Source organism: Vidua macroura, chromosome 1 (assembly GCF_024509145.1).
Source record: "Vidua macroura isolate BioBank_ID:100142 chromosome 1, ASM2450914v1, whole genome shotgun sequence".
Taxonomy (NCBI): domain Eukaryota; kingdom Metazoa; phylum Chordata; class Aves; order Passeriformes; family Viduidae; genus Vidua; species Vidua macroura.
This window is the reverse complement of record NC_071571.1, coordinates 150,175,597-150,201,071: the sequence shown is the minus strand read 5'-3', so window position 1 is coordinate 150,201,071 and position 25,475 is coordinate 150,175,597. Positions and strand designations below refer to the sequence as shown.

Below are 25,475 nucleotides of genomic sequence, written 5' to 3'. Positions count from 1 at the left end.
CAACAGAAGAGTCTTTGTCCATCACAATCTTCCCTTACCAACACCTCTTTCCACTTTTCGAAGTGAGGAGTTCCTGGTGGGGCCCTCGGGCAGTTTGATGTCCTGCAAGTTGGGCATGCTGATCACCATGCGCCGGCTGGCCTTGCGCGCGGCGCTCATTCGCTTGGAAGCCATTTTCTCTATCGTCAGCCTTCTGGGGGTGGGAAACATCAAATCTAACCTGAGGAAAATAAAAACAACACATTACTAGTTTCAGAATTCACATATACACACTAAATTGCTGCCTGTTTTTTTTTCTTTTTTGTATTAAATCTACAATTTCAACAACCATCTGTTCACGTAAACCTTTTACAATAATCATAATTAAATGAGAGTTAGCAAATAATCATAATCTTACTTATAGATGACCTGATCTCATACCAAGAGAGTCAAATGGACTTTTATCACTGATACAAATAGAAGATTCAAAACCAGAATAAGAAATGAGAAAACTCTACCTGTCCTCTTCAGACTGGCTACTCAATTCAAGACGAGCAAAAGCATCCATCTTTCTGCTCAGACGAGCTTTAAGGAAAGTGTGAAACATGTAGGTCTCTAAAACCTGTGAGACACAAAGGAGTTAACTGTGGGTCATTTATAAACTTAGCATGTGTTGCTCATTTTTATTACCTTTAAACATGCAAAACTGAGACCTTCCAATTTAGTAATCACAAAAATAAAAAGATTGAAAGCTTCAAGAGAAAACGAATTAAGTTTCCATTCACCTCTGGACTTTGATGATACTTACTTAGTGGCAAACAGTAATCTCAAACTGCCCTCCAAGAGGTGAAACCAAACAAAAATGAGAGGTACTGAGCAAAACAGAGCTACAAGTTTAGTATTACCTTTTCTACTTAAACCAAGTGCTGATAATACTGTATGTGGTTTGGAATAAGAATTTGGAGCCACTCTAAATTAACATTATGTCATCATACTCACACTGAAAAGACAAGTGAATTATCTTTTCTTCTGGTAACCCCCAAAATTGGGGGTTACCCAGCTCAGGTAATTATTGTGGTGTCATCCAGAAATAACTTTCTAAAAAGGTCAAATTGCTACTTTTAGGACAGAAGACACAACAAAAAATGCCAAGTGTGAATTTAAAAGAGGGAAAGCCACCATCTCTCATCACTGCACAGTTAAACAAGGTGAAATGTGGGATTTGAGGCAATACAACATGTCTATTATATAAATGTTCAAATGCCTCTTACTAATCCACTTGCAATATACAATGTAAAACAGCATCTCCAAAAGCATTAGGATTCCCAATTTCCAGTATTCCTCCAGTAGGTGGCATATTTTGCTAGCAATTGTACATCCCGGACATTCCAAATCTTAGTCCTTTCTAGAGGATTTTTTTGAGTTTTCTTAATTCCAGACACCACTAGTAACTACTCCATAGTGTGTTACTTTCTAAGATTCACTTGAAAGCAAACCTGCCACTTTGCTATTTGGTATTTAAGGGAGTCAGTTGCTCAAAGCTCTTCTTAAATATGTACATCCGAGTTTTAAACTAATATTAAATTTCAATTCATAAAATTGTCACCATTTCATTTATAGCATTAGAAATTACTGCTGACAATATTTTATAATCTGAAATTCTGGTCAAAAGAGTTCCAATCAATTTCTTTCCTGAGGATATATTAAGATTTTCCTTTTAGTCTGTCTGTTTTAAAGAATGGTTGCACATTGCAACAACTTTCCATTGGAAGCTTTATCCAACAAACACTGTTTCTCCTGTAGGATTCATTACTTTGTTACCTTTAAATTTCCAGATATTGGCATTCATCCTAAAATAGAGATTTATTAATAGCAGATAATCACAGCACTGAATTTACCTTTTTGTAGAATGGCTGGTCTCCAATTGCCCTTGTTTTCAGAAATTCTTCACTGTTAAACACTCTGTGTTCATAATTTAGATGGTCTTTTACCTCCCTGGAGACATAAATAAATAAATAGATAAATCTGCTTGGAGATTTGTAAGCAAGTTGTACTTTTGCAAGAGCAGCAGCCCACTGGTATTACTAGAAATATGCTGCAGCATCAGAAGAGAAAATAAAAATGTGCTGCAGTATTGCAGTATTAGAAGGCAAACTCAGTTTTAATGAACAAGTCTATGTTACTGAATCATGGAAAAAAGAATTCAAATTTACAAGTAAGGTAGCCTATCTGGTGCCAAACTCACATACACTCTGTAAGATTTAGTAAACCATGAAGGAGAATCTGTGAAAATCATTAATTAGGCTACAATCCTGGAATTCCATTTACATACACAGGTCCTGAATCACACACAACCCACTGGAGCACAAAAGACAAGTGCACCTATCATGGGCAATTTGAAAGATGTGACCTGACCTCACACTGTCCCATCACATTGCATCTGTAAGAGGCACATGAAAATCAGGGTTATTAGTACATCTTGTTAACAATTTATCCAACCATATGGGGTCAGGAAAAGGTATGGTCAATAAAAGTACATAGTTCTATGTAATTCTATATAATTTGGCACTGTCTGCTTTAAACATGGAACCTCCACACACACAAAATCACTACAATGCTTTGCTGAAGACAGAACAACTGGCAGCACAACTGCATTGGAGAGTTACTTTCCTTCACTCCTGGATGCTGGCAGAGTTAGGAGATAGAAGAAACAAGGCTGAAAAAAAGAACAAAGAAAAAGTTTGAAGGAAAGGAGAAAGCAAAAGAATCAACCCCTTTGTGATACATATTATCTCTTAGATAGCAAAGCATCTGCTCATTTTTTGCAGCCAAATGTTTAATGCATTAAAGAGTTCAAGCTGTTACGAGCAAAAATTCATTTCTCCTCATCTTTGTCTGGAATTATTGTTGCCAAACACTGAAATCCACAAAAACTCACTGTGGAAAAAAAAGCATTTCAGATTCCATAATCAGCTATCTGTAAAGGCTGTTCTATTCCCCACACCCAGCAGCTACTGTCCTTCTTGGAGGGTCCAGACACCTGCAGGAGCACTCCTTAACCTGATCCAATAACAGACACCTGGTATTTGGACTCTGAAAATTAACCCAGCTCCTTCTGACTGAAAGTGTCAAGAAGAATTCCCGTGAGCAATTCAGTAGCTGATCCAAAGGGAAGAACCACCTCTAGCAAGAGGCCACATCATTGTTAGAATGCCAAACACAGCCAATACCCCACATTTCTTACCATAGAATTATGGAATACCCTGAGTAGGAAGGGACCTAAAAGGATCACTGAGTCCAGCTCCTGGCCAATTGTCCCTTCTTGTGTCAACACTTTGCCCTTAAGCTTAAACAGCTCCTCTCCCTCCTTCATTCTCAGGTGTTGCACTCTTCAGGTATCTCATCCATTCTCAGTCCAAACACACCCAAGTGTGCTGAACTCTTGTTCCTGTTTTCAGCTCTTCTACCCTGTCCTGGTTTGAATTCATGTGCCTCTAACAAGAGGGACCAAAACTTGACTGATATCCCTGCTGGGCCCTAAGCTTTTCCAAGGACTGCACTTCTCTTCCTGAAATTTTCCTACAAAAGACAAGCTGAAATCAGAAGAGTTTTATGTAAGATATCCTAGCAATGTATATATACATCAAAACATCAATGACTCATATTCCATCAAGCTACAGGACCTCCTTCTCATACTCCCTAACAAAACCTAAGCCCTACAAAATATCTATAAAGACAAAATGAGAATATTTTCACTGATGCTTAAAGTGTCTTAACCAGTACCAAATGCTCTTCTAATAGAAAATATTACACCCACTTACCTGAAGATATTAACAATGAACTGCAACATGGTTTGCTGCACGTCCATGTTCAGTTTCTGCTGCCAAGCCCTCCTGCGGGTTTGGAGCTCACCAAGGTCTGTGCTGGCTCGGAGATGGCAGAGCTCCAGATCAAAGTGCAGCTGCAGACCCTCCACTCTACACACAGAAGAAAACTATTAACTTACGTCCTAACATCAACAATTTTTTAATACCTTAAAAAAAAAAAAATAAAGTAATTTAGGCCCATGCATCTTACAGCTAGAGAAGTGCAAGATTGATCTACAAGTGCTGACAAGCTAACAAGATTCCAGGGAGCCCCACTCAATTAAATCACAGTGCACTCAGTCTTCTTTGTAAAGTTCAGAGTAAAATCTGCATCAATAATAACAAAGAAACAAGCATTCCAGTGGTTTCAAAATAATTTGGTGATTATGATTGCTTAAAGCCACTTCTATACTAATTAATTGAAATTTTGAATTTGCCCTTTCTTAAAATACAGTGGGGTTTAATGAATGAAATAATACTATAATAACAAATAATAGAAAATAAAAAACTTGGAGCATCAAGCATGGTTTATGCACTAAGATAGACACATCTTCAAGTTCTTGTCACCTTTTTATGAAAGTTTCTGCTGCTTGTGCTGGAACATCTGGAATCTCAAGTTCCTCTTCAACCATTTTTGAATGTGAAATATCTCCATTATCTATATTAATTAGAATTAAATCTTCACCTTCCTTTTAATAAAAGAAAATAGAATGACTGTACATTTATTGTAAAAATATTTACTTCTTATTTACATACTTCTCAGACAATTAATTTCATCAAGGTGGTAAACCAGAAAAGGACTGAAATTTTTCCCACAAGGAGAAAATTGTACAGATAACTAAACAATTACATTCAAGAAAAATAAATGCAATTGCCTTAATAGATGTTAATCCCAGTACATAAACACTTAGTAATCTAATATGCCTCAATATGGAAGGGGACAAATGCACTGCAAGTAAAAATCAAGAGTGGTAATGGTTTAAAACATACCATGCTCACTTCATCAAAATGATCAATATGACATCCCATGAGGAAAGACATTGGAGCCATCACAAAATCCAGCATTTGCCGGGACAGAATGGGCACAAAAGTGTGCTGCCACTGAAGGGGATGAAGGTACAACATAAAGCACTCAGCAATGAGTGTCAGCAGAGCCCAGTCAGAAGAGAAGAAAACTATTCTCTGCTCAGTCAAAATACAGGTCATAATCTGGAAAACAAACCCAGAATGTTAAACATTTGCAAAGAGGTATCTAGAACACACTAGAAATGCAAATATTTCATCTGTTTGTGAGAGTCAACCTCAAAATTCTCAAAATTCTTAGTAGCTACCTTACAGATTTATAAAATGAAATAATGCCCATTTCAAGATGCATCAGCTGCACCTTTTAGGATTTGAGATACTTTTATTCATAACATCCATGTGTGGGCAAAACCCCAAAAAATAAGGCAGAACTGCCAACTCTCGTGATTAAGGAGGTTTCTTAGAGAAAGTGGCTCAGATAATACTGATGACCTTAAACAACCTAACTTAACTTCACAGGTGGCCTTTGAGCAGGGAATTGGATCAGGAAATCTACAAAGGACACTCCAGCTAATACTATTGTAAGATTCTGTGAAGCACTGAAAAAAATTCTTTGCAAATAGCTTTTTGTATTTCCATACCATTTACACCATTTTTGTATAAGAGTGCCAATTGTCCTAAGTCCTTCCCACAGGCCCCTTTCTTAAAGATGAAAAAAATTATTATAAATCTTGTAGAAATGCATCTAGTGAAAATTCAAAATAAAATCTGTCAATTGGCTTGGGTAGTTACATTTTAAAATAGATTCTTAAGAAATTTAGCACCTATTTCTAGACCACAGGCAAAGAAATAGAATATTCCTTAATCTAATCAGGTCTATCAATAACAAAATATCTTAAGAAGAAGTATAGTTTACTTTGCCATAGCTCTAATATTCGGAACTAAGACTACTCTGAATTCCTGGGTTTATGAAGTTTTTTAAGTAAATAAACTTGTTGATTTTTTCCTACACTACAAATTACCAATACTTTCAATCTCTAAAGCATTTAAAAGTAAGTTAGTTTTACCTGCAGCACCTGCTCTGGCTTGAAACACAGCAATGGAAGATGGAGATCCAAGTCAATAATTGGACTGTCCGGATCCTCTCGTGAAGGAATTATTATTTGAAGTGGTTTCATATGAAATACCTGTAACAACAGATGGTTTCTGTTTACTCCTTAATAAGGCTGTTCCCACAGCATATTTAATTCAGGATTTTAGTTCCAACTACAAAAAACTAATTTGAATTGAGAGCAAGAAGACAGGTATTTGCATACTGCAGAAAAGTAAAATAAAAAGAGAGGGAAATATTAAAAGACATAATGAGTAGTTTGAAAGATTAATATGAACTTTTCTCCTCTCATTCTCATAGAGTGATTTGCCAGTAATTTTTTTTTAAACATCTTTTAACATAATTAAACTTGCTTTATTATAAACATAACAAGATAATTGAATTTATAGTTGTAGATACAACTGGGAAATCAAAACTACTGATAAAATTCATACAGGAAACAGAAAAAACATGAACAAAATAAGTGAGCATAGATTATCATGCTAAGAAAATAAAGCAAGCCAAAAGGAATGAGATCTCTCAGTGTTTCAGATACTTCAGCTCAAATCTCTGGGGTCGGGTCCTGCACATGCTGCACATTTCAGCACTCACAGCTGGTTTAGCCAATCACTCAGATATTTTCCAGCTATGCTATTTTTCCTCCCCTCCTAACCCCTCATCCCAGGGTCAAGGAAAGCAGCTAAGGAGAAGGCCTTGGCTGAAGTTCTGCTTCCCTAGAAGCCACTGCAGTAGAGAACAGAGTGTGTGCTGAAATCACTGACCCAGCTGACATCTGGCTGGATTTGGGAAGGGTCAGAAAGAAACAAATATACAGCACTGAATACAAATGTTGATGTGAGTTTCCCCTCTCAGCTTGGTCTTATCCAGGCAGCAGCCAACTCAACATTTCATCCACTGCACACTGTTCTGCTGCTCCCAGACCTGTCCAGGCATCATGTCAGACCACAAATAGCTGGCATGAGCCAAAGCCTTCCAAGAGAAGTTCTGAAAACTAAAGAACATGACTGGTATGCCAGCACTCCAGCCTGAACCCTGATCACACTGTTATTTTCTCTACTAATAATGCATAGCCTGATTTTTAAAGCACAGGTATTGACATCAGTTTCACATCACCAAGTAATCTCTGACCTGACACTCATGAATGTCACCCAGTTTATTGAAAACAGCATCTTAGTATCTTAGAAGACATAATGTTAAAATTATTATGAAATTGAGGAGGAATAATTACCAAGTGGAGTGATCCTGGTGGTGGGCTGGGGATTAAAAACAGCTTTGCTGCAAATTCTTTTATGTACTCCTCGACATCTAAATCCCTCAAAGGTCGTAGCTGCACTAGTAAGCTGTAATTAAATGATAGGAAATGACTTATCAATAGTAACATGCAAACACAAAAACTCTTTCTGCTGATAATCTAGAAAAAAATTATTAGGAGTAATGAAGCTATTATTTCAACTAATTAATTTCTAGTTTATTAGATACTTGAGCAGCTTCATTAAATTTTAATGATGCTTCTGTGTCAGAAGCAGAGTTTTTTTGTACTCCCACGCATAAAATACTGCTGCATTATATCCATCAGAGGACACAGCACAGTGGTTTGATGGCCAAAGGAAACCACATGTGAAGTGAGATGGTGAGGTGTTGCTACAGCAAGTGTCTTCTAGAGACTGCTCGAGGAACCAACACCCACAGCTGCAGCACTTGGTGCTCCTCCCATCCCAAGCATCACACACCAGCTCTGAGATGGAAAACAGCACCAGAGGAAAAGAGAGGTTGTAGACCTGAGTTTGACTGCAGAGGAATGTGAAGCAAGAGCCATATTTAGCACAAGGCTTAGGCCTCTATGGACGCTGCTCTTTGCTGTCATTCCTGCCCACACAAAGAATAAAAACATTTGTGTAAACCTGCTAAATGCTTCTGGTTTTAAGCTATATTACCCTAAGAAAGGTTACATGGTTTATATTATACACCAAATAAATTCTGGAACATTTAAGCATACAAACAATCAAGATTGAAAACTATGAACTCCCACAGCTTTTCTGAAATGTAACAATTACCAAGTTAGATATTTGTGGTCACAAAGAGTGTTTTGTTCAACAGAAGATTCACTTGCACGTTTATAGCAAAACCCCCAAATATTTACAAACTCAGAAATCTAGGCCTGCAAATCTACATATAGAGAAACTAGGAACTGAATATGGTTGTCTTCTCCCTGGAGGTTTTACTTCAGTTTGCAGCTTTACTGGTTTCCTGCAGAAGAACACTTGCTCTTCAGGAAGGAAGCAACTGAATAGGTTAAGAGATATATAAGGATCCAGCACACCATATTTGTGTACAGCATTTAGATTCCAGAAAATAAAACCCCATATTCTGTCATATATTACTGCCCTTTCAAATGAAATATTTCAATTCAATATTTTCCTATTTGAAAAAAGCCCTGGGCTGTTAAATAAATATTCCCAAAAAGTCCATCAGCTCTTCAGGGGCGCAGAGAAAGGGGAATTTAAGAATTATCAAAGAAAACCAGACAGTTGAACCATCCATTTAAACAAATACTCTGTCACACTTAGTGATGCCTCAGATTTGGCCAAACAGAGTAAGAAGACCTGCCTTTTTTTTCTTTCCTTTGAGACAAAAAGCTCTTATCAAGACAGTAAATGTCACAACAGACACAAGATGACAGAGAAAGCAGCAGATGTACAGAGAAGACAGTCAGAGCTCCCTATTCAGGACATGGTGCCCCATTAATGCAGCCTAACAGCAGCTGACAGCTCTGGACTGCAGACGTCTGCAGAAATAAATGAAGTAATCTCTGAAACACTCAAGTGGAGAGCTAAGGAGTTTATGAACCTTTCATTACTGCTATTAACTGTCCACAGACAGGTGTTTCAGAAAGCAAGAGCAGCTCAGAATAGGCCCTTTGTACTGCCTCAGTGCTGGGACTATTTGCACACTCCCACCTTTTCCCAAGGCAGCTGAAAGGACTAACACACAGGTTGGAAGATTTACTGTTTGAATGGAGCCTATTCATCCATCCAAGACAGGAGTTCATCCAGGAGATTACTGCCAGGAATATTTCACTTTTCATGCAGTATAACAGATTGAGGTAATACTACATGTGCAAAGTGCCAAAACCTCTCAAGTTAAACCAAACCTTTTAAAAAAACGTAGAATAATCCAACAGCCACCATGCTGTGAAACCATTTAGGTGCACATCTGCTTGCTCTGGAGAAAGGCAGACACTCCCCACACAAAATGTTCTGAATTTGGAAGCACTGAATGCTAGCAATATGGAAAGTAGTTACAAAATTAATGGCACAGAATACAAAGACTTTCATTACTATGATGACAGCTTGCAGATTCCCTTGCAGTTCAAAGAACCTGCATGGATTTACAGCTTGATGTTGCCTGTGCATCTCAGCTTGGTTTAGTTTTCAGTTGTGATTTCTACTCTGCCACTTGAAAAAGGTTAGGAACCTGAATTTTATCTAGGAATACTTACATTAAAAATATTTTTGATGATTGTTCTGACTGAAAACAAGTACCACCTCACCTAGAAGCAATTCTGTGCACTTAGGTACTGAAGAATTCTGGAGGAAAAATAAACCTTTTGCTGCAAAAAATCATCCTTAATGGAAGCAGAACCCCTTTAGATGCTACTTCAACATCAGATCTTCAGGAGCAACAGCATTCTTGCACTAGTTATCACAATGAAAGGGCTACACACTAGAAATAGGTGGTTTGAGGTCCACCAGCAAGTGCTTTCAGAAGTCCTGACTGGAGAATGATTCATCAGTTGAAGCATCCTGCAAAACAGCTCTGCAGCATACCAAGGATACAAGCATGCTGTTGAAGGTGTTATTATTTGTTAAGTATAAGAGGCACTGCTACCCGAGTACATTCAAGCAACAAAAACACTTAATTAGATTATTAACCCATTGGTCACCTGATGACACACAGTAACTCCCTTTCTGGTTTACAGAGATACAATGTCAGTGCTTTATAATGTTGCAAAAAGTCAGAGCATCTCCAGCTGTACAGGGCACTGCACTCAAAGTATCTCATAGAGGTCTTGGCTGCAATTGTTTATGTTGCATTCAGAACAGCCACACACCCCAGCAGCTGTTTCATGCCACATGGAAACATTTCAGTAGTACAACCAAAATAAGGAAAACCGGTACCTCTCCACCCTTCCCCTCCCTCCACCCTAGTGTACTCTGGCACAGTAAAACACTTTTTCTAAAAAAAAAAACAACCAAGACATCAAAACTAGAAGGGCAGACATTCTGAAATGAGCCATTAAATACTATCAAGAAAAAGGAAATTAAAAAAAAAAAAAAAAATCCCAGAATAAAATTTAATGGAAACCTAATCAGTTGAGTTTCCAGCACCGTGGGAAATGCCAACACCAAATTCAGCTCTGTCAGTGGCATTCCCCACCCCCTCCAGTTACACACACTCCCATCTCACAGATGCAACAGCAAAAAGGGGAAGAGTGTGTGAAAAATTGCAGCTGTGTGAAAAAATCCTCAGTTAAAAGACCAAGACAACACACAGGACTAACATGGAAGGTTATTGTCCTGTTGAACTCCCCTATAATTAATCACATATTTACAAATCACTTTAAGCTCAGATTGTACAGTACTGATCAACTGAACTCCTCTCAGAAACCAGTACAGACTCAAAAGAGAAAAGCTATCTGTGGACATCAATGCTTTAAATAGGTCCCAAGCCCTACTTGATCATATGTGATCAAGGCAGAGGTATTTAATTATAATGTTTAAATAATTATTAAGTTTAAAATACCCACCCAGAGGTAGAAGCAGATCTAGAGGGTTAACTCTATGTGGTTACTGTCTCTAAATAGATACAAGAACTAGAGACACTTCTACAACATCTGGAATTTTCCATGGTTGTCCTGAAGATTTTCCCACTTCTCCCTCAGTGGGCTCTTTTAAAATCCATTTGCCAATTGACTGCTTCTCCCAGCTCAGAGATGTCTCACTTCAGAGAAGAAATTACTCACTTATGAATACTCTACATAAACCACTGATGGGTACTGTAACTGTCCAGCTGAATCCATTTCCCATCCAGTGGAAAGCTGATGTGAGGTGAACCCTCTCACAGGCTCAGCTCACAGTAGAAAAGCAGCAGGAATCCCACTATAAAAACTGGATGGAAACAGTAGCCACAGCTGTAGCCACAGCTGGAAGAGTTCCATATGCAGATTAGCAGTGATTTGAGACTTATGAAAGGCAGCATTGAATCAGTTCCTGCAATAACCAAGGGCTGATGTAATTCACTTAAATATAAAGGAGGGGGGAGTGATCTGGGCAGGAAAGCAGAAAGGAAAACAAACATTTCCTTCTTATTTCACTGAACATTTATTTTGATTTCACACTGGCCTGTGCACACCCTGTTTCCATCATGTTGAAGTGCCTTGTCCACATTAAACCCCTTCACTAATGCTTTTAAAATGACAGAGCAGAGGTACATGCCCTTAAAAGGGCTGCCAGAGTGACTAATTTCTGATCTCACAGCCTTTTTGAGTCAATGTCTAAAATGCCCAGGAGGAAGGCACTGCTTTGCTCCTCCAGGGCTCTCTTCATGCAACCCAGGGAAAGCCAGTCAGTGCTCCGAGAAGATCCAAACCCACAGCACAGGGAAGAAGAGGTGCATGGGCTGGGAAAATGAGTGCTCAGGTCTCATTTGGGCTGGAGCCAGGCTAGGGGCTGGGAATGCACCTCAGCTGGTACCCAGGGAGTGCTCCCTTGCTCATCTGCTCAGGATACCAGCAGAGCAAAGGGGAAGACATGCTCCAACCTAAAACCCCAATATCTTTCAACTTATGTACAAGAAGCAAATACCTGCAACTGGATTCAGATTTGACTCTAGAAATCATGACTGAAATTTAGTGAAGAAAATCTCTTCTACCTTTGGACAGCAGGTCTGCAAGTGAAGACACCCAGTAATGTCCAGTGTACCCAGGCAGATCCCTGATGTGAGAAGGTTTTAATACAAAATAGATCTTAACTATTTAACAATAAAGTAACCTCAAAATAAGAGAAATTACTTAATAAGATAGATCCATGTTCACTTACCTTTTACATCATCTACACTACAGAGTATTTGATTGTTTCTAAGCAGTGTATCCTAAGAATTTCTCTCCTAGTTCTACAACATCCAAGTAACCACTCTACTTCCTCAAGTGACTTGGATTATTTCCCTAAAGTGTCATTAACTGCTTATTAATACATATATTCATGTTCTTATGACATTTATTTGGTGCATTATAAAAAGCTTTTTGTGCTTTGAAAACGATTTTCATAAGAGTGGAAAAAAAAACTCCAAGAAAAGCCAATAATATCTGTAAAATATCCATTCCCTACACATTAGCAAAAACCCCCAAAGAAAATGAAGACAATATCATAACTAATACCCTTGGTATACAGAATTTGCACTTACTGTCTGGGCAACATTGACATAGCATTTCTTCTTTTCCACTCCCACACAACCTTAACATAAAACTAACCACTGCTTTAGCATCACACAGCTCTCCTGACCACATCAAGCAAATTCAGATATTAAAAACCTGCAGTCATTTCCAGCAGAAACACACAGTGAAGCAAATCTTACCAAGAGAGACAATCCTTGAGGGCACTAAAATACGGGTATCTGGATATAACACAAACAGCACAGGGTACAAAACAGACAGGCACCTGCCCAGTCTGCGCAGATTCCCAATGGCCCTGCCCATTCGAGGAGGTGAAGCCATCCTGCAAGAAAACTGCACATTAATGACTTTATGTTAATCATGAACTTATGGCTGATATTTTCTTGAGAACCTTAGAGATGTGATATCCAATTCCCTCTATATTTCAAAGGGATTTTGATGTCTATCTCCCTTTACGTCTTCAGAAAAATGTCAGCCTACAAGACTTAAGCAACGTGTATTAAAAAGAATTTCAGCACAAAATGTATTCAGAAAGAACATCTTTCTTTGTTTGGAAAGAACAATCTTTACCAAGAAAACATTCAAGGGATAAAGTCTGCTCCTAACTATCCAAATCTCCTAAATGAAATCCATAACAGTTTTTCCAAATGGAGTGTGTTCTAAAGTACTTCATTTAAAGTGGCAATATAGAAGTATGATTTGTCCTGTACTCCTCCTAACATAAAAACACACCTGTTAACTAATTTGATAAATTGAATCCCACATTATTCTCAAAGTGTTTTGCTTTTATATATTTTAATATATTTCAATAGAATAATGAGTTAAATAACTTACTTGCATAGACTGGTAGTACTGTGCAACAACACCATATGTTCTGTTACCACAGACATCAGTGAAGACCAGGAAATGGATGTGGTCCTCTTTTGATTCAGAAGTTACATAAAGTCCTCCTGAAATGAAGGCAGCAACCATATCTTTAATTATATATTTAACTACAGTTGTGTGAAAGACAATTCATGACAAATACTGCACACTGCCACTTCATTTCAAGAGAAATGTTTCATTTTAAGGGATTAAAATTTAATATACAGTCCACTTGAACTAAAGGTTGTTACAGAGGCTGTAAGCTGAAGAGGCAAAAATGAAATTATTCTGCATTTTCAGAGACAAAATACAATAAATGGGTTTAAATTACTTTTTTTTCCCCAAGACATTAAAAAGGTCTGCAATTATGACACACATATTAAAATTTCTCCAAGTAAACCTGGAGAAAATATTCACTACTTCAGGTATATCAAAGCATCAAATGAAAAGTGAGCGAGTACTCAGCTATTTTGGGGTGAAACATAATTTTTCAAATGTGTGCATGTTCACACTTCACTCAAACCAAGATTTACCAACAAGGGCTAAAAAATAAGGGCTGAACTATGGGTCAAGAAATATTTACATTATTTACATTGTTCTCAACAAGAAGTGTGAACCCTCATATACCTGGGAAGCACAGCTGTGGCAAAGCAATAAGATCGATGTCCTTTGGAACTGTCACATCTTCTGTGTCAGGTGCTTTCTGCTCCCCGTTGAGGCTCTTCACATTTTCAACCTTGGGTCTCTCTTTTTTCTTTCGGAAGGATCGGCGTTTGCTTTTATTCAAATTATTACCAGCATTAATCATCTGAACATCATCTCTGCTGATAAACGGAGGCACAAATACAGAAAGAACTTCTGGATCAAGGGGAGGAAGATTTTTGAGTTTTCTTTGAGTGCCCTATAGAAAAAAAACAACAAACAAAACAAACACTAAGTTGACACTCATCCTGATATGTGGGGGTTTTTTTGTAATTTTTAACCCTAGTTTTCTTCTACCCCTAAAATTGTGGGTTTCAAATATATTTTACTGCTTCCTAAATAATTGATTTTTCCTTTTAAGCTTTTGTTTTATGCATGTTAATGCAAGGAAAATGGGCATTTTCAGTAGGCAAGGAATCCTTCATCATTCAAAATGTCCCATATTAGTATTATGCCTTTGGCAAAAGAAATGAACAGATATCAAATACTGTATTTCCTCCTTTTCAGTGTTAAGATATTCTTAAACTATATTTAAAACAACACTGGCAATAAATAAAAGAAAAGAAACAGCTGAGCCTCTTAGATAAGTCTTTGTTTGACTTCAGGAAAAGCTTCCTTTCAACTCAGAATAAATAACGTACACAAAAAAAAAGCCCTAAACACCACAAACAGACTTTCACAAGACAACGCTTAACTTTATAAGGCAATTAACAAAGCACAATTAAAAACTACAGTCATTGTTACAATAAATACAACTTTAAGACACTGAAGCCATGAGAATCCCTCCATATACTGATGACTCAGTGGAACAGGCATCCCAAGAGCATGTATGAAATTACAACATTTTTCACAGGCAGCTTTGTAAAGTATGACTGGCCTGAAAGCCCTCACTGCCCTGCAATGAAAAGCTGTGGAGGAAGTGATCAGAGAGATTTCCTCATACTGGGGAGCATTTTTTGTAGTTTTGACCATAGAGTTGAGCCAAGTAGCTGCATTTCCAATTACTTCATTGCGATTTCAATTCTTCCTGCAAGGTTAAAAAAACAAGCAAAAGCTTTGTTTAACCAACGCATATTTGGAAACAGGAAAGGCGAGCCCCATTGTGGTAAAAAGTTGTTTTGTTTTTAACTTTTTGCAAACATCTTCAAAGTCAGAGGAGGTGAAGCACACATGCTGCTTTTATCACCAGATATGATGCAAGATGCTCCTTGAGAACCAGGTCTGGCCTCACCCATCATTTCCCTATTTTTTTTTAAATAGCTACAACATAGAAAGCTCTGTTACCAATCTTCCACTGCCCAGGTTTTGAGACAGAAGTCTCAGCTCTTACATCCCAGCAGATATGTCCTCTAATAGTTTTCTTTTCCACATTTGAGCATCACAGGAAAAATGTGAAGGAATGCTTCATGACATGTTAGTTATGGTCTCTTAAATTCCATAAACTACACTATATTTATAATAGGATATTCTAAAGAAACTACTTCACTAAAAATAAGAAGTGAAAAAACACACTTTTAATGAACAAAGAGCCTGAACTACAAGTAAATTGGTGTGGAAAAGTTCAGGTAAGTATCCATAGGGATAGTCAAAAGATAGCAATGACTTTAAAAAGCACATCACAAATTGGGATACTGAGTGCCACATCCTCACATGCTAAGAACTAAAAGTGTCTTTTCCTTAGCTGGCAGCTGACAAAAGCAATGAAGAAACTGAAAACACAGATAAATTCACTATGATCACCCTCAAACTAACATGCAGCTAAACATTTCAGAAGGAAATTAAGAATTAAGGCTCAGCCCTGAGGCTGTTATGCAAGACAAACACAGATGTACTCCAACAGCAGCATTCTCAGCTTGGCAGATTTGCCCTGCTGAGGTTTCCACACAGAGTTGCTTTGACAGGGCAATCCCTGACTTACACTGAGGCATCTCTGTGCTCCAAAGTGCTGGATGGCAGCCAGCAATTTCATGGCCTCACAACCTAACAGTTCCTGAAATGGCAGATCCTTGATGTCTTGAACTACTACAGAGACATTAAACACCATTTTTCCCCACAGAACAGCAGTGTCAGCACTGTCACTGACCCACTGAGTCAGTCTCCAGCATTTGAGTCAGCTCATATTAATGTCTTGGCCAAAGTCACATTTTTACTCCTTGAGTTCAGGGATAGTGAACAGGCATCAACAGAACAACATTCACTTGTTTCTCTATTCTTTGAACATTTTATCTTTTCTGCTGCTACTGTTACTTCTTCACTTTGAAATACTTCCCTTTTGTAGATTCGTGCTACCAAATCTCCTTGCATCATACATAGCTTCTTACAAACAGCAGTGGGGGATTTTATTCCATCCCCATTTGACAGTTTTCCAGTAACAGTGCTGCTGTAAAGGACACCGATACGAGACTTTTACAATGACTGCACTATTCAGACACAAACAGTAGCGTGTTGAAAGCACAAATCAGAGCATGACTTCAGCTATCTGGTGTTTCCTAGACCTCATTCTCCTCTTCCCATAATTGAAGAAGTTAATTTCACTTTGAATGTCATGAAAGAACTGGTTTCTTTAACAAATAATTAGGAAGGGAAAGTATGAAGCCTCAGAAAAATTAGATTGGGCAGGACAATTAGGTTGTAGTAATAGGACAAAAGGGAATGGTTTTAAACCAACAGAGGGCAGGTTTAGATTAGATATTAGGAAGAAATTCTTTACTGTGAGGCTGGTGAGGCATTGGAACATGTTGCCCAGAGAAGCTGTGGATGCTCCATCTCTGGAAGTGTCCAAAGTCAGGCTGGATGGAGCTTTGAGCAACGCGGTTTAGTGGAAGGTGTTCCTGCCCCATGGCAGGGGCATTGGATTTGGGTGATCTTTAAGGTCCCTTCCAACCCAAACAATTGTAGGATGATCTCTGCAGATTCTTGTGCAACATTTTGCACAAACTAATGATAAGGTTGACATTAGGTCTGGTTGCACTGGGTTTCATCCAGTCAAGTTTCAGAAGTCCCTTGGGATGGAGATTCTTCCTCCCTTATGCCCTAGCCCTCAGCACAGCTTCTTCTGGTCTCACTCTTGTTTGCCAGCAGCTCTCCAGTATAAAGGTACCCAAATGTGGGACAATGTTCCAGATGTGAACTCAAGGGTTTTGGGTAATAAGAATAATAGCAATAATCCCTTCCCTTTGCCTGTGAGCCACAGGTCATGATGCAGGCCATTACACAGTCACTTATCAGACAATCACACAACAGCTTGGGTTGGGAGGGACCTTAAATTATCATCTCATTTGAATCCTCCTGCCATGGGCAGGGGCATCTTCCACTAGACTGAGCCACCCAAAGTCCCATCCAATTTGACCTTGAACACTTCCAGGGATGGGGCATCCACAGCTTCCCTGAGCAACCTGTACCAATGCCTCACCACCTTCACAGTAAAATTCTCCCTAATATCTAATCTAACCCTGCCCTCTCTCAGTTGAAGCAGTTCCCCCTGTTCTATCACTCCTTTGTCAGAAGTCCTCTCCAGCGCTCTTGGAGCCCTTTCAGGTACTGAAAGTCCACAATAAAGTGGCCCCAGAGCCTCTTCTTCTCAAGGCCAAACAGCCCCAACTCTCTCAGCCTTTCCTCATATGAGAAGTGCTCCTCTAATAATCTTTGTGGCCCTCTTCTGGACCCAATCCCAAGAGCTCCATGTCTTTCCTGTGCTTAGGACCCCAGAGCTGGATTAGCACTCCAGGTAGAGCAGAGGGGTTGAATCTTCTCCCTCATCTGCTGCCCACACTGCTTTGGATGCAGCCCAGGACATGTTTGGCTTTCTGGGCTGCAAGTGCACATGACCAGGGCCTCTGCACATGTCAAACCTCTCATCCACCAGCACTCCCAAGTCCTTCTTGGCAGGGCTCCCTGCATCACCCAGTCTGTACCAATAGTAAGTAGGGACTGCCCTGACTCAGGGGCAGCACCTTGCACTTGGCTTTGTTGATTCCCAGGGTTCCCATGGATTCACTTCTAGGGCCTTTCCAGGTGCTTTTCACTGCAACAAGCACACACTGCTGACTGATGCTCAATCTGATCACACCTCATTCCCTTCAGGCACCTTGACAGCCAGGGAGGCATTAGAGAAGCAGGAACAATTGTTTTGGTGGTTATGTCTGCATCAGCAGGGCCAGAAAGCACGAGGCAGCTCTGACTGTGGTGGGCAGATGCAGAATCCACCAATGGAACCTGTCAAAGATCTGAGACATGTCATGGACAGCTTGCACACGCTTGCCAAACCAAAACCCAGCTTTATAGCTGTAGATAATTTAGGGAAAAGAAGCATCACTTCTGTTCATTTCATTCTTACAAAATACACACTTCCAGTGCTAAGAAAGAAATCTCTAGCTGAAAATAGCAGCCTTTGATCTTTTCAAATGGAAATCTCAGAGTGACAATTTTCTTGGCAATAAGGATAAGCAATGGATGACAGCCCAGAAACTTCTGTTTCAGGAGCATCAGTGGAAAACTACTTTTTTTTTTTCCTGGCGTTCCTGTCAACAACAGATTAATTATACAAAACTTCTCTTACTTTGGGGGTGGGTTACATCAGTCCCATTGACTTCATTTGCTTTATTACTCCATGTTTAAGAACAGTTAAGAATGAACCAACACTCTGTGAAGACCACGATTTGAAGCACTATCAGAATTTTTGCCCACTGTTTATCTGTAAATATCATCACAGATCCACTACTTTCATTTAGGAATGTTATCTTCTTTCAGTAAAGTTTGTTCTTTCTACAATCACTAAAATTAGCCATATAAACATATCACACTCTCCTCATGTAGATAGTGCTGCAGAAGGAAAAGGAAGTGGAGTAAATCTGTAAGCTTTCCCTAAGACAGTGACTGAAATCCCTGTGATGCAACAGTTTGCAGGGACTTTACTGAAGTTCATACTGACAAAAGAAGGGACTACTTTCTTTTCTGATACCTTTTTGTATCTTGAGCAAAGAAACAATTCAGAACCTGCAGTATGATCAGAACATCAGAATGGCTTCTGCTTTCTGTAGCCAATTTCTTATTTGTTGTTCCACAGGGTTTTTTCCAGAAAGCAGTGAGAACTAAGCAAACTGGAATGAATAAGAAATTCCCCTTCCTTTGGGTTCACTTCTCACACTTCTGATAAAACACCATGTAAACACTGATTTCAAAAATCTGGTGCTGACATTTAGGAACTATTTTCCCATTCTAAAGGTACACATGAATGAGATCCTGGAATGTGAACCTCTGCTTGGCTGTTATCACTTAAGAAGCTGACATCAGCAAAAGCCGTCTCCTGAGAGAGCAAACAAGCAACAAGCCCAACAAAGACTTCTTTATCTAATGCTATTAGAGCGCAATCAAATTCAAGTTCAAGCAGAGCAACTGAGATCCCTGGGAGCTGTCTGGCCTTTTTTTGCACGTGCTGGCACCACTGCTTTTCCCACAGCTCTTCCCACTGCAGGGCAGCTGGTAGGTATGGAACAAACCCATCAGCACACTTGAACCAAGCAGAACCAGGAGGAGAGGGCTGTCATTGTGAGCCCACATGGGAAAATTATAAAACCACATATTCAAAGCAGTAACCGACCCGTCAGCTCCTGCTGTATGCAAGTGGTTCAGATTACGCCAAACACAGAGCACTTGAGCTCACGGGGATTTAGATTTCGTGTTTTCCTGAGGATACGAGTTACCAGCCTTTATTCTTTTGCTTTTCTCTCCAGCGGAAGACAGGTCGTGCAGTAACACCCAGTAAAGAACGCATCGTTAAGCGTTTTGCTGTCCCTGCTTATATAAACCTACGGCGAGTTCGCCATCTAAACTCAGACCTTTGGAAAAGTGCAGCTACCTCACACCGCTACCAAATTCTCCCTCTTTTGCTGACGTTCGCCTGTCAAAACAACTTTCTGTTGGGATATTTCAGCTCCACGCGCTGACAAACCCAGCCCCACGCACTGGCACCGCCCGCCCGAACCCCGCTCACCTGGAGCAGCGCCCGCACCCGCTCTGTGGGCGCACCGACCAGCAGACAGATCTCCAGCAGGCCCGAGGGCAGCACGTCCTCCATGGCACAGCCGGGACAGGGCGGCTCCTTCCCTGCGGGCAGCGGCTCCTTCCCTCGGGACAGCGGCGCCTTCCCGCCCTCAGCACCGCCCGGTCCCGCCCCGCGGGGTGGGGAGGAGCGCCCGTGCCGCACGCGGGAACCCTCCCCGTCCGTCACTACTCTGTGCGCTTTGACTGGCTGCTTCTCCTGTCACTCTAAGGAGGTCTGGCCAATCAGAATGGTCAGGCGTGCAGTGGGCCGGGCGGGGGCGGGGCTTTGGGGTGAGCGCGCTGAGGGTACGAAGGGCTGGGAGCTGAGGTGCCCCGGTCTGAGGTGTTGAGGTCTCAGGACTGAGGGATGGAAGAGAAGAGGTGGGAGCTGAGGGGCTGGGGGTTGAGAGTGGGAAGGATGAGGTGCTGGAGGATGATGGGCTCTGGGCTGAGGGGCTCAGGCTTGAGGGACAGAGCTGAGGGGTTGAGGGGCTCAGGGCTGAAGGCTGAGGGACTGAGGGCTTAGGGTGCAGGGCTGAGGGGCTGAGGTACCACTGGCCCCGTTAAAAACTAGTGATGGGGTTTGTGATTTACAGTCACGCGATTTCCACGTTGACATAACCAAGGACTATAATATTTGCTAGTTTTAAGCAACAAGGTGAGGACCTAACTCAAACAAGAGAAGTCCCCAGTTGTTGCTCCATCCCTTGAAAGTGTTCAAGACCAGACTGGATGGGGTTCTGAGCTGCTCAGAGACTTGCAACTGGATGATCTCTAAGTTCTCTTCCAACCCAAACCATTCTGTGATTCTTTCCTCACCTCGTTTCACTGTCTCACCGGGACAGCCCCTGGGAAAGACACTTCCCGACTCAAGGTCGAGTTAATTTTTCTCCACGGGCTGTTTTCCTCGTGGGACTGCTGGCCAACAGGGCTGAGGTGCCTCAGGGCTGCCTGTCACCCTGTCAGACGTGGGTGATGTCATGGTCTGGCGCCTTGTGAAGCACAGCCATTCCCTGCTGTTTGCTGCAGGTGACTCAGCAGGATTGTGTCACTTCATCAGGTCTGTGTCACTGCCACTACACGGGAGTTTTCTCTTTACGTTACCACGGGTCACAGTTTCAACGGGCTGTAAGCACAGAGCTGGTGCAGGCTGCGCCGTGTTTCCCCTCTGAAGCAGCAGAGGCACAGCACAGGGAACTCCGAGGTTTCTTCTTGAGCTGCTTAATCTAAATACACCATGAGTCACTCCATATGTATTGGCTCTGTGCAGATCTGCACTGAGAGAATGTAATTCCTCCGGGACCGGAGCATAAAGTACCCGAAACTACAGATCGGTTTCTCTGAAACTGAAGGTACGAGATAAAGTTTCATCACAACCACAAACAGTTTTTTGTGGACTAGTGTTCCGGTATTTTAAATGCAAAACCATTCCCTGTCTAAATGGTTCCTGGATTTCATTAACTTCTTGTCAGTTCAGGGGTCAAATCAGGTTTCCTCAAAAAGTATAAAGAAAAAAAGTATAAAGTAAAAAGTATAAAGATTTTATTATTTCATGGGGGTTTTATTATCTGAATTTTTGTGGTATTAAAGCTCAGGATTATACAGCTTCTGGTTGTCTCAAATTTTGAGGAAGACAGACATCCAGAATATAGGAACTGTTCATATAGCAGTGACTAAAAGAAGAAAATTCTTGAAAACCTGGAAGTTTCAGGGATCACTTCTCCAAAGTGGTAGAAGAAGATCCAAGGCTCAAAGATTTATATTCATGAACTTTGAGGTCATAAGGGATTGTTAAAACTACCTTGTTTAGCCTGTGTAGCCCAGGTCACAGAATCAGAGTGAGTCCTGTATTAATGCTGTAAGTTCTGCTTGAGGCCATGCCATGTTAACAGTCACTGTTAAATGTTGGGCATCTCATTTTCACTTTCACTTTTTAGCTTAGCTCTTTGACACTGGATCATGTTGCATTGGCTGTTGCTTGAACAGACTTTTTACTATTAAAAGATTTCTCTCTGCAGAGTTCAAGATTATTAATCTCTATTTCTAAAAGATTATACAACTCATATTTTTAAAACTCCTTTCCTGATCATTTTTGTGCTTCTTTTCTCAAAAATTTCAAAGTTTTACAGTATTATTTTTGAATTAGGAACACCAAAACCAAAGCTGTATTATTGCTGAATACTCAGTGGTAAATCACATTGCTCTTTCTGACTGATATCCCCACCTAATTAAAACAGAGACAGACAGATACATGAATCATTCAGAAAGGGTGCAGTGTTTAATTAGTTATCCACTGCAACACAATTTTCTTAGGGTTATTACTTCCAACATGACAATCCTACATCTTACATTGCTTGACCTATGACTATGACCAAGCATTTCACCATATTATAAGAAAATTACAAATGAACCAAGGCTATTAAGCAATTCAGGTCACCCATAGTTAATGAATCTATATCATGATCATCTTCTGATTTCTCTGCTATCTGCAATGATAAATACTGGATGATTCTTGTTCATAATTAATGTAGCACTCAAAGCAAAGATACCATGAAATTATTATCAAAACAGAACTCCAAGATGAAAGGTACTAATGTTAATCTGGTAAAATCTCACGAACCCTGGAAGCAGGAAACCTGCTAGACCTGGGGTCACTGGTAAGAGACAGAATCATTCACATAGAGAAGAATTCCTCTGTGCTAAACGAAATTCATGTAGTTGAGTAATTTTCTTCCTAAAAAAAAAAAAAATTGTCAACTGGGGAAGAAATGCCAGCTTTTAATATGTGTTTTCTTTTTGCAAGATCACAAATACAGTAAATGTTTGTTTGTTAACTCTCTGAGGTGGTACTGGCTGCTGAATGCAGAAAAAAACTGCAGTTCTTGATATGTCTTCAGCATGGGAAAGCCTTTATCAGACCTACAGGGCCACATCTGAATAATTAAAGAGTCTCTTGGCATAGAATCTGATTTATCTTCCAAATACAGTGTTTCTGTTTAAGCCACACTGTTAAGGGGAGGAAATAATTTCACCAGTTGTGTTTCTTTGATGTGATCTTGCTTATAAAATAACTGAGTGACTTGTTGAGTGGTAGACGCCTCCAATGCAAACACCTCAGTCCTGAAGGATGTGGGCCAGATGAAGAGTCTGGACTCTGAATTTCAGGAGAGCAAATTTTCAGCTCTCTAAAGAATTAGTGAATGGCACCCCCTGGGAAACTGGTCTCAAGGAATTGAAAAGAGCTGGCAACTGTCTGAGGACAAAATTCTTTGAGTGCAAGAGCATTTAATTCCCATGTGTAAGAAATGAAGCAAGGAAGGCAGGAGAATGGCATGGGTCAGTCAGGAGCTCCTGGTCCACCTGAAGTGTAAGAAGAAAATATACAAGCAGTAGAACAAGAGAAGGTATCCTGGGAAGAATCCAGGGACACTGCCCAGATGTGTACAGATGGGATCAGGAAAGCCAAAGGCACAACTGAAGCTGAATTTGTCAAGGGATTTTACAGGTATGTCGGTCAAAACCGGAAGATTAAAGAAAGAGTCCTCCCCCCACCCCCTGACACACACAGATAAATAAGACAGGAGAACTGCAGAAAACCATCATGGAGAAGTCTGATTTTCACTCATGCTTGTGCCCCTTTCCAAACAGTGCTGAAAACTACACATTGACTAACTGCATCCTGCAGAGTTTCACCATGATGGGTGTAAGGTCTGCAGGAATTTTCATTTTGAAACTGAATACAGACATCACTCATGTTCTGCAGGTTTATTGATAGTTAAATCATTTTCTTGGGCTTATGATCAAGCTTGTGGCAGAGCAGTATCCGTAGGTGAGAACTGAAACTCAGACCACTGCTGCCTTCCACTACCTGGCTCACAGGAAAATACATTGTCCAGAGAGGTGATGGGTGCCCCATCCATGGAAACATTCCGGTCAGGCTGGACAGGGCCCTGAGCAACCTGATCTGCTTGAACATGTCCTTGATCACTGCAGGGGGATGGGACTTGGTGACCTTTAAAGGTCACTTCCAACCCAGACTATTCCATGATTCTGATTTCTGTGTCTATGCTAAGCACGACTGCATAAATAAGAAATCTTCATTCTGTCCAGTAAGAACTGTGTGTTCTAGCCAGAGAAGACAGGACACACAGCTTGACCTGTGCTGCTCTGATACATATCAGACAACCCTTTGCAGTCTGGAAGTCCATTTAAAAACACACCTCTCAGGATTTTAAACTCCTTATCGCTAAATACAGTTCTTATGTTCTTATCATCAAGGTCATTCATAGGGCAAGGGATTTATTTTGAACAAAACTCAGGGAGTCAGGTTGACATATTCTCTCCAAAGTTAGCATTTCTCATTTTATATTCCTTCTTCCGGAATAATGAATCAGGAGACTTCTGGGAATCTGCAGTGAAACATCTTTACTGACAGACCTAACATTTCTTTCAGGACAGTTCACTTTCTAAATTTACACTGAAATTAGCAACCAAGCAACTACTGACTATGCAAATCAAATCAAATCAGGATTTTCAAATTAGGGCTCTGCACAGGCTTAAAATTCCTCTCTCAGTGCCTCGGAGACTTATTGCCATTCTTAATAATGCTACAAAAACCTACTATGATAATTCTTTATTGTTGCAGGTGTTGTCTAACTGACTGCAATGACTTTTGGCCTCAAAATTATTCTGTAAGAGGTCACCAGGTTGAGCATAGACATGTCAGAGGGGAAGGGGGGCAGTTCAGAGATCTCTGCACCTATTAACAGTTTTATTTGCATCTTCTTTCTTTTTTACTTGGCTTGTCTGGTTTGTGCTGTCACCATTTATGGTACTACAGGATACAAATTTTCTGCAACATTGACTGTTATTTGTCATGCATCTCTTTAAGAATACATGGATGTGTTTCACTGGCATTACAGAAAAATGCCAGCATGGAGCAGGTTTTACAATGTGTCACCGTGGGATTTGTGTTATCAGCTTGAACTTGCCCATGTGCTGGAGAAGTCACCTACAGCCTCCTATTTCCTCAGCTCTTGACCTATGGAAATGTACCCCCTGTTCAACCTTTTGTAGGGAAACATGCCCCTTTAAAGCTCAGATCCCTGTGATTTATCCACATGTGCCGAAGGATTTTGTTGTGTTTCTCTGTCACCTCTGAGAAAGGCAGAGCATGTACTAAAATTAGGCAGCAAAGGCCTGGAGCTGTGCTGTCTCCATCCTCAGAGGTTTTCAAGAAGACATCGAAGAAAACTCTGAGCAAACTGGGCTGATTTGACAGCTGACCCTGCTTCATGCAGGAGGTTGGACTACAGATCTCCTGAGGTTCTTGCTGACATGGATGATTCTGCCATTCTCGGGGGCTCTGTATACTAACACAGCAGGAGGGTTAAAAATTTGTATATGAAGGAAGCAAGATGTTAGAATTGTAGCAAAG

At 40.3% G+C, this 25,475-nt stretch overlaps 1 protein-coding gene and 1 long non-coding RNA gene across 2 annotated transcripts in view; one reads left to right on the top strand and one right to left on the bottom strand.

Annotated features, from left to right (window-relative positions):
- DENND3 (DENN domain containing 3) overlaps positions 1 to 20,120 on the bottom strand; it is a 31,682-nt gene extending 11,562 nt beyond the window's left edge. Inside the window, exons 1-12 of the mRNA XM_053992709.1 lie at positions 19,989 to 20,120; positions 13,922 to 14,195; positions 13,265 to 13,380; positions 12,613 to 12,752; positions 7,208 to 7,319; positions 5,936 to 6,055; positions 4,836 to 5,054; positions 4,413 to 4,534; positions 3,801 to 3,956; positions 1,878 to 1,974; positions 498 to 601; positions 39 to 220 (exon numbers count right to left, since the gene is read on the bottom strand). Of these exons, the coding sequence (XP_053848684.1) occupies positions 39 to 220; positions 498 to 601; positions 1,878 to 1,974; positions 3,801 to 3,956; positions 4,413 to 4,534; positions 4,836 to 5,054; positions 5,936 to 6,055; positions 7,208 to 7,319; positions 12,613 to 12,752; positions 13,265 to 13,380; positions 13,922 to 14,195; positions 19,989 to 20,072 (1,726 nt within the window). The 5' untranslated portion in view covers positions 20,073 to 20,120. The remainder of the gene's footprint in view (positions 1 to 38; positions 221 to 497; positions 602 to 1,877; positions 1,975 to 3,800; positions 3,957 to 4,412; positions 4,535 to 4,835; positions 5,055 to 5,935; positions 6,056 to 7,207; positions 7,320 to 12,612; positions 12,753 to 13,264; positions 13,381 to 13,921; positions 14,196 to 19,988) is intronic.
- Positions 20,121 to 20,347: 227 nt separating this feature from the next.
- LOC128806812 (uncharacterized) overlaps positions 20,348 to 25,475 on the top strand; it is a 57,761-nt gene continuing 52,633 nt past the window's right edge. Inside the window, exon 1 of the long non-coding RNA XR_008436955.1 lies at positions 20,348 to 20,419. This is a non-coding gene — a long non-coding RNA (uncharacterized LOC128806812). The remainder of the gene's footprint in view (positions 20,420 to 25,475) is intronic.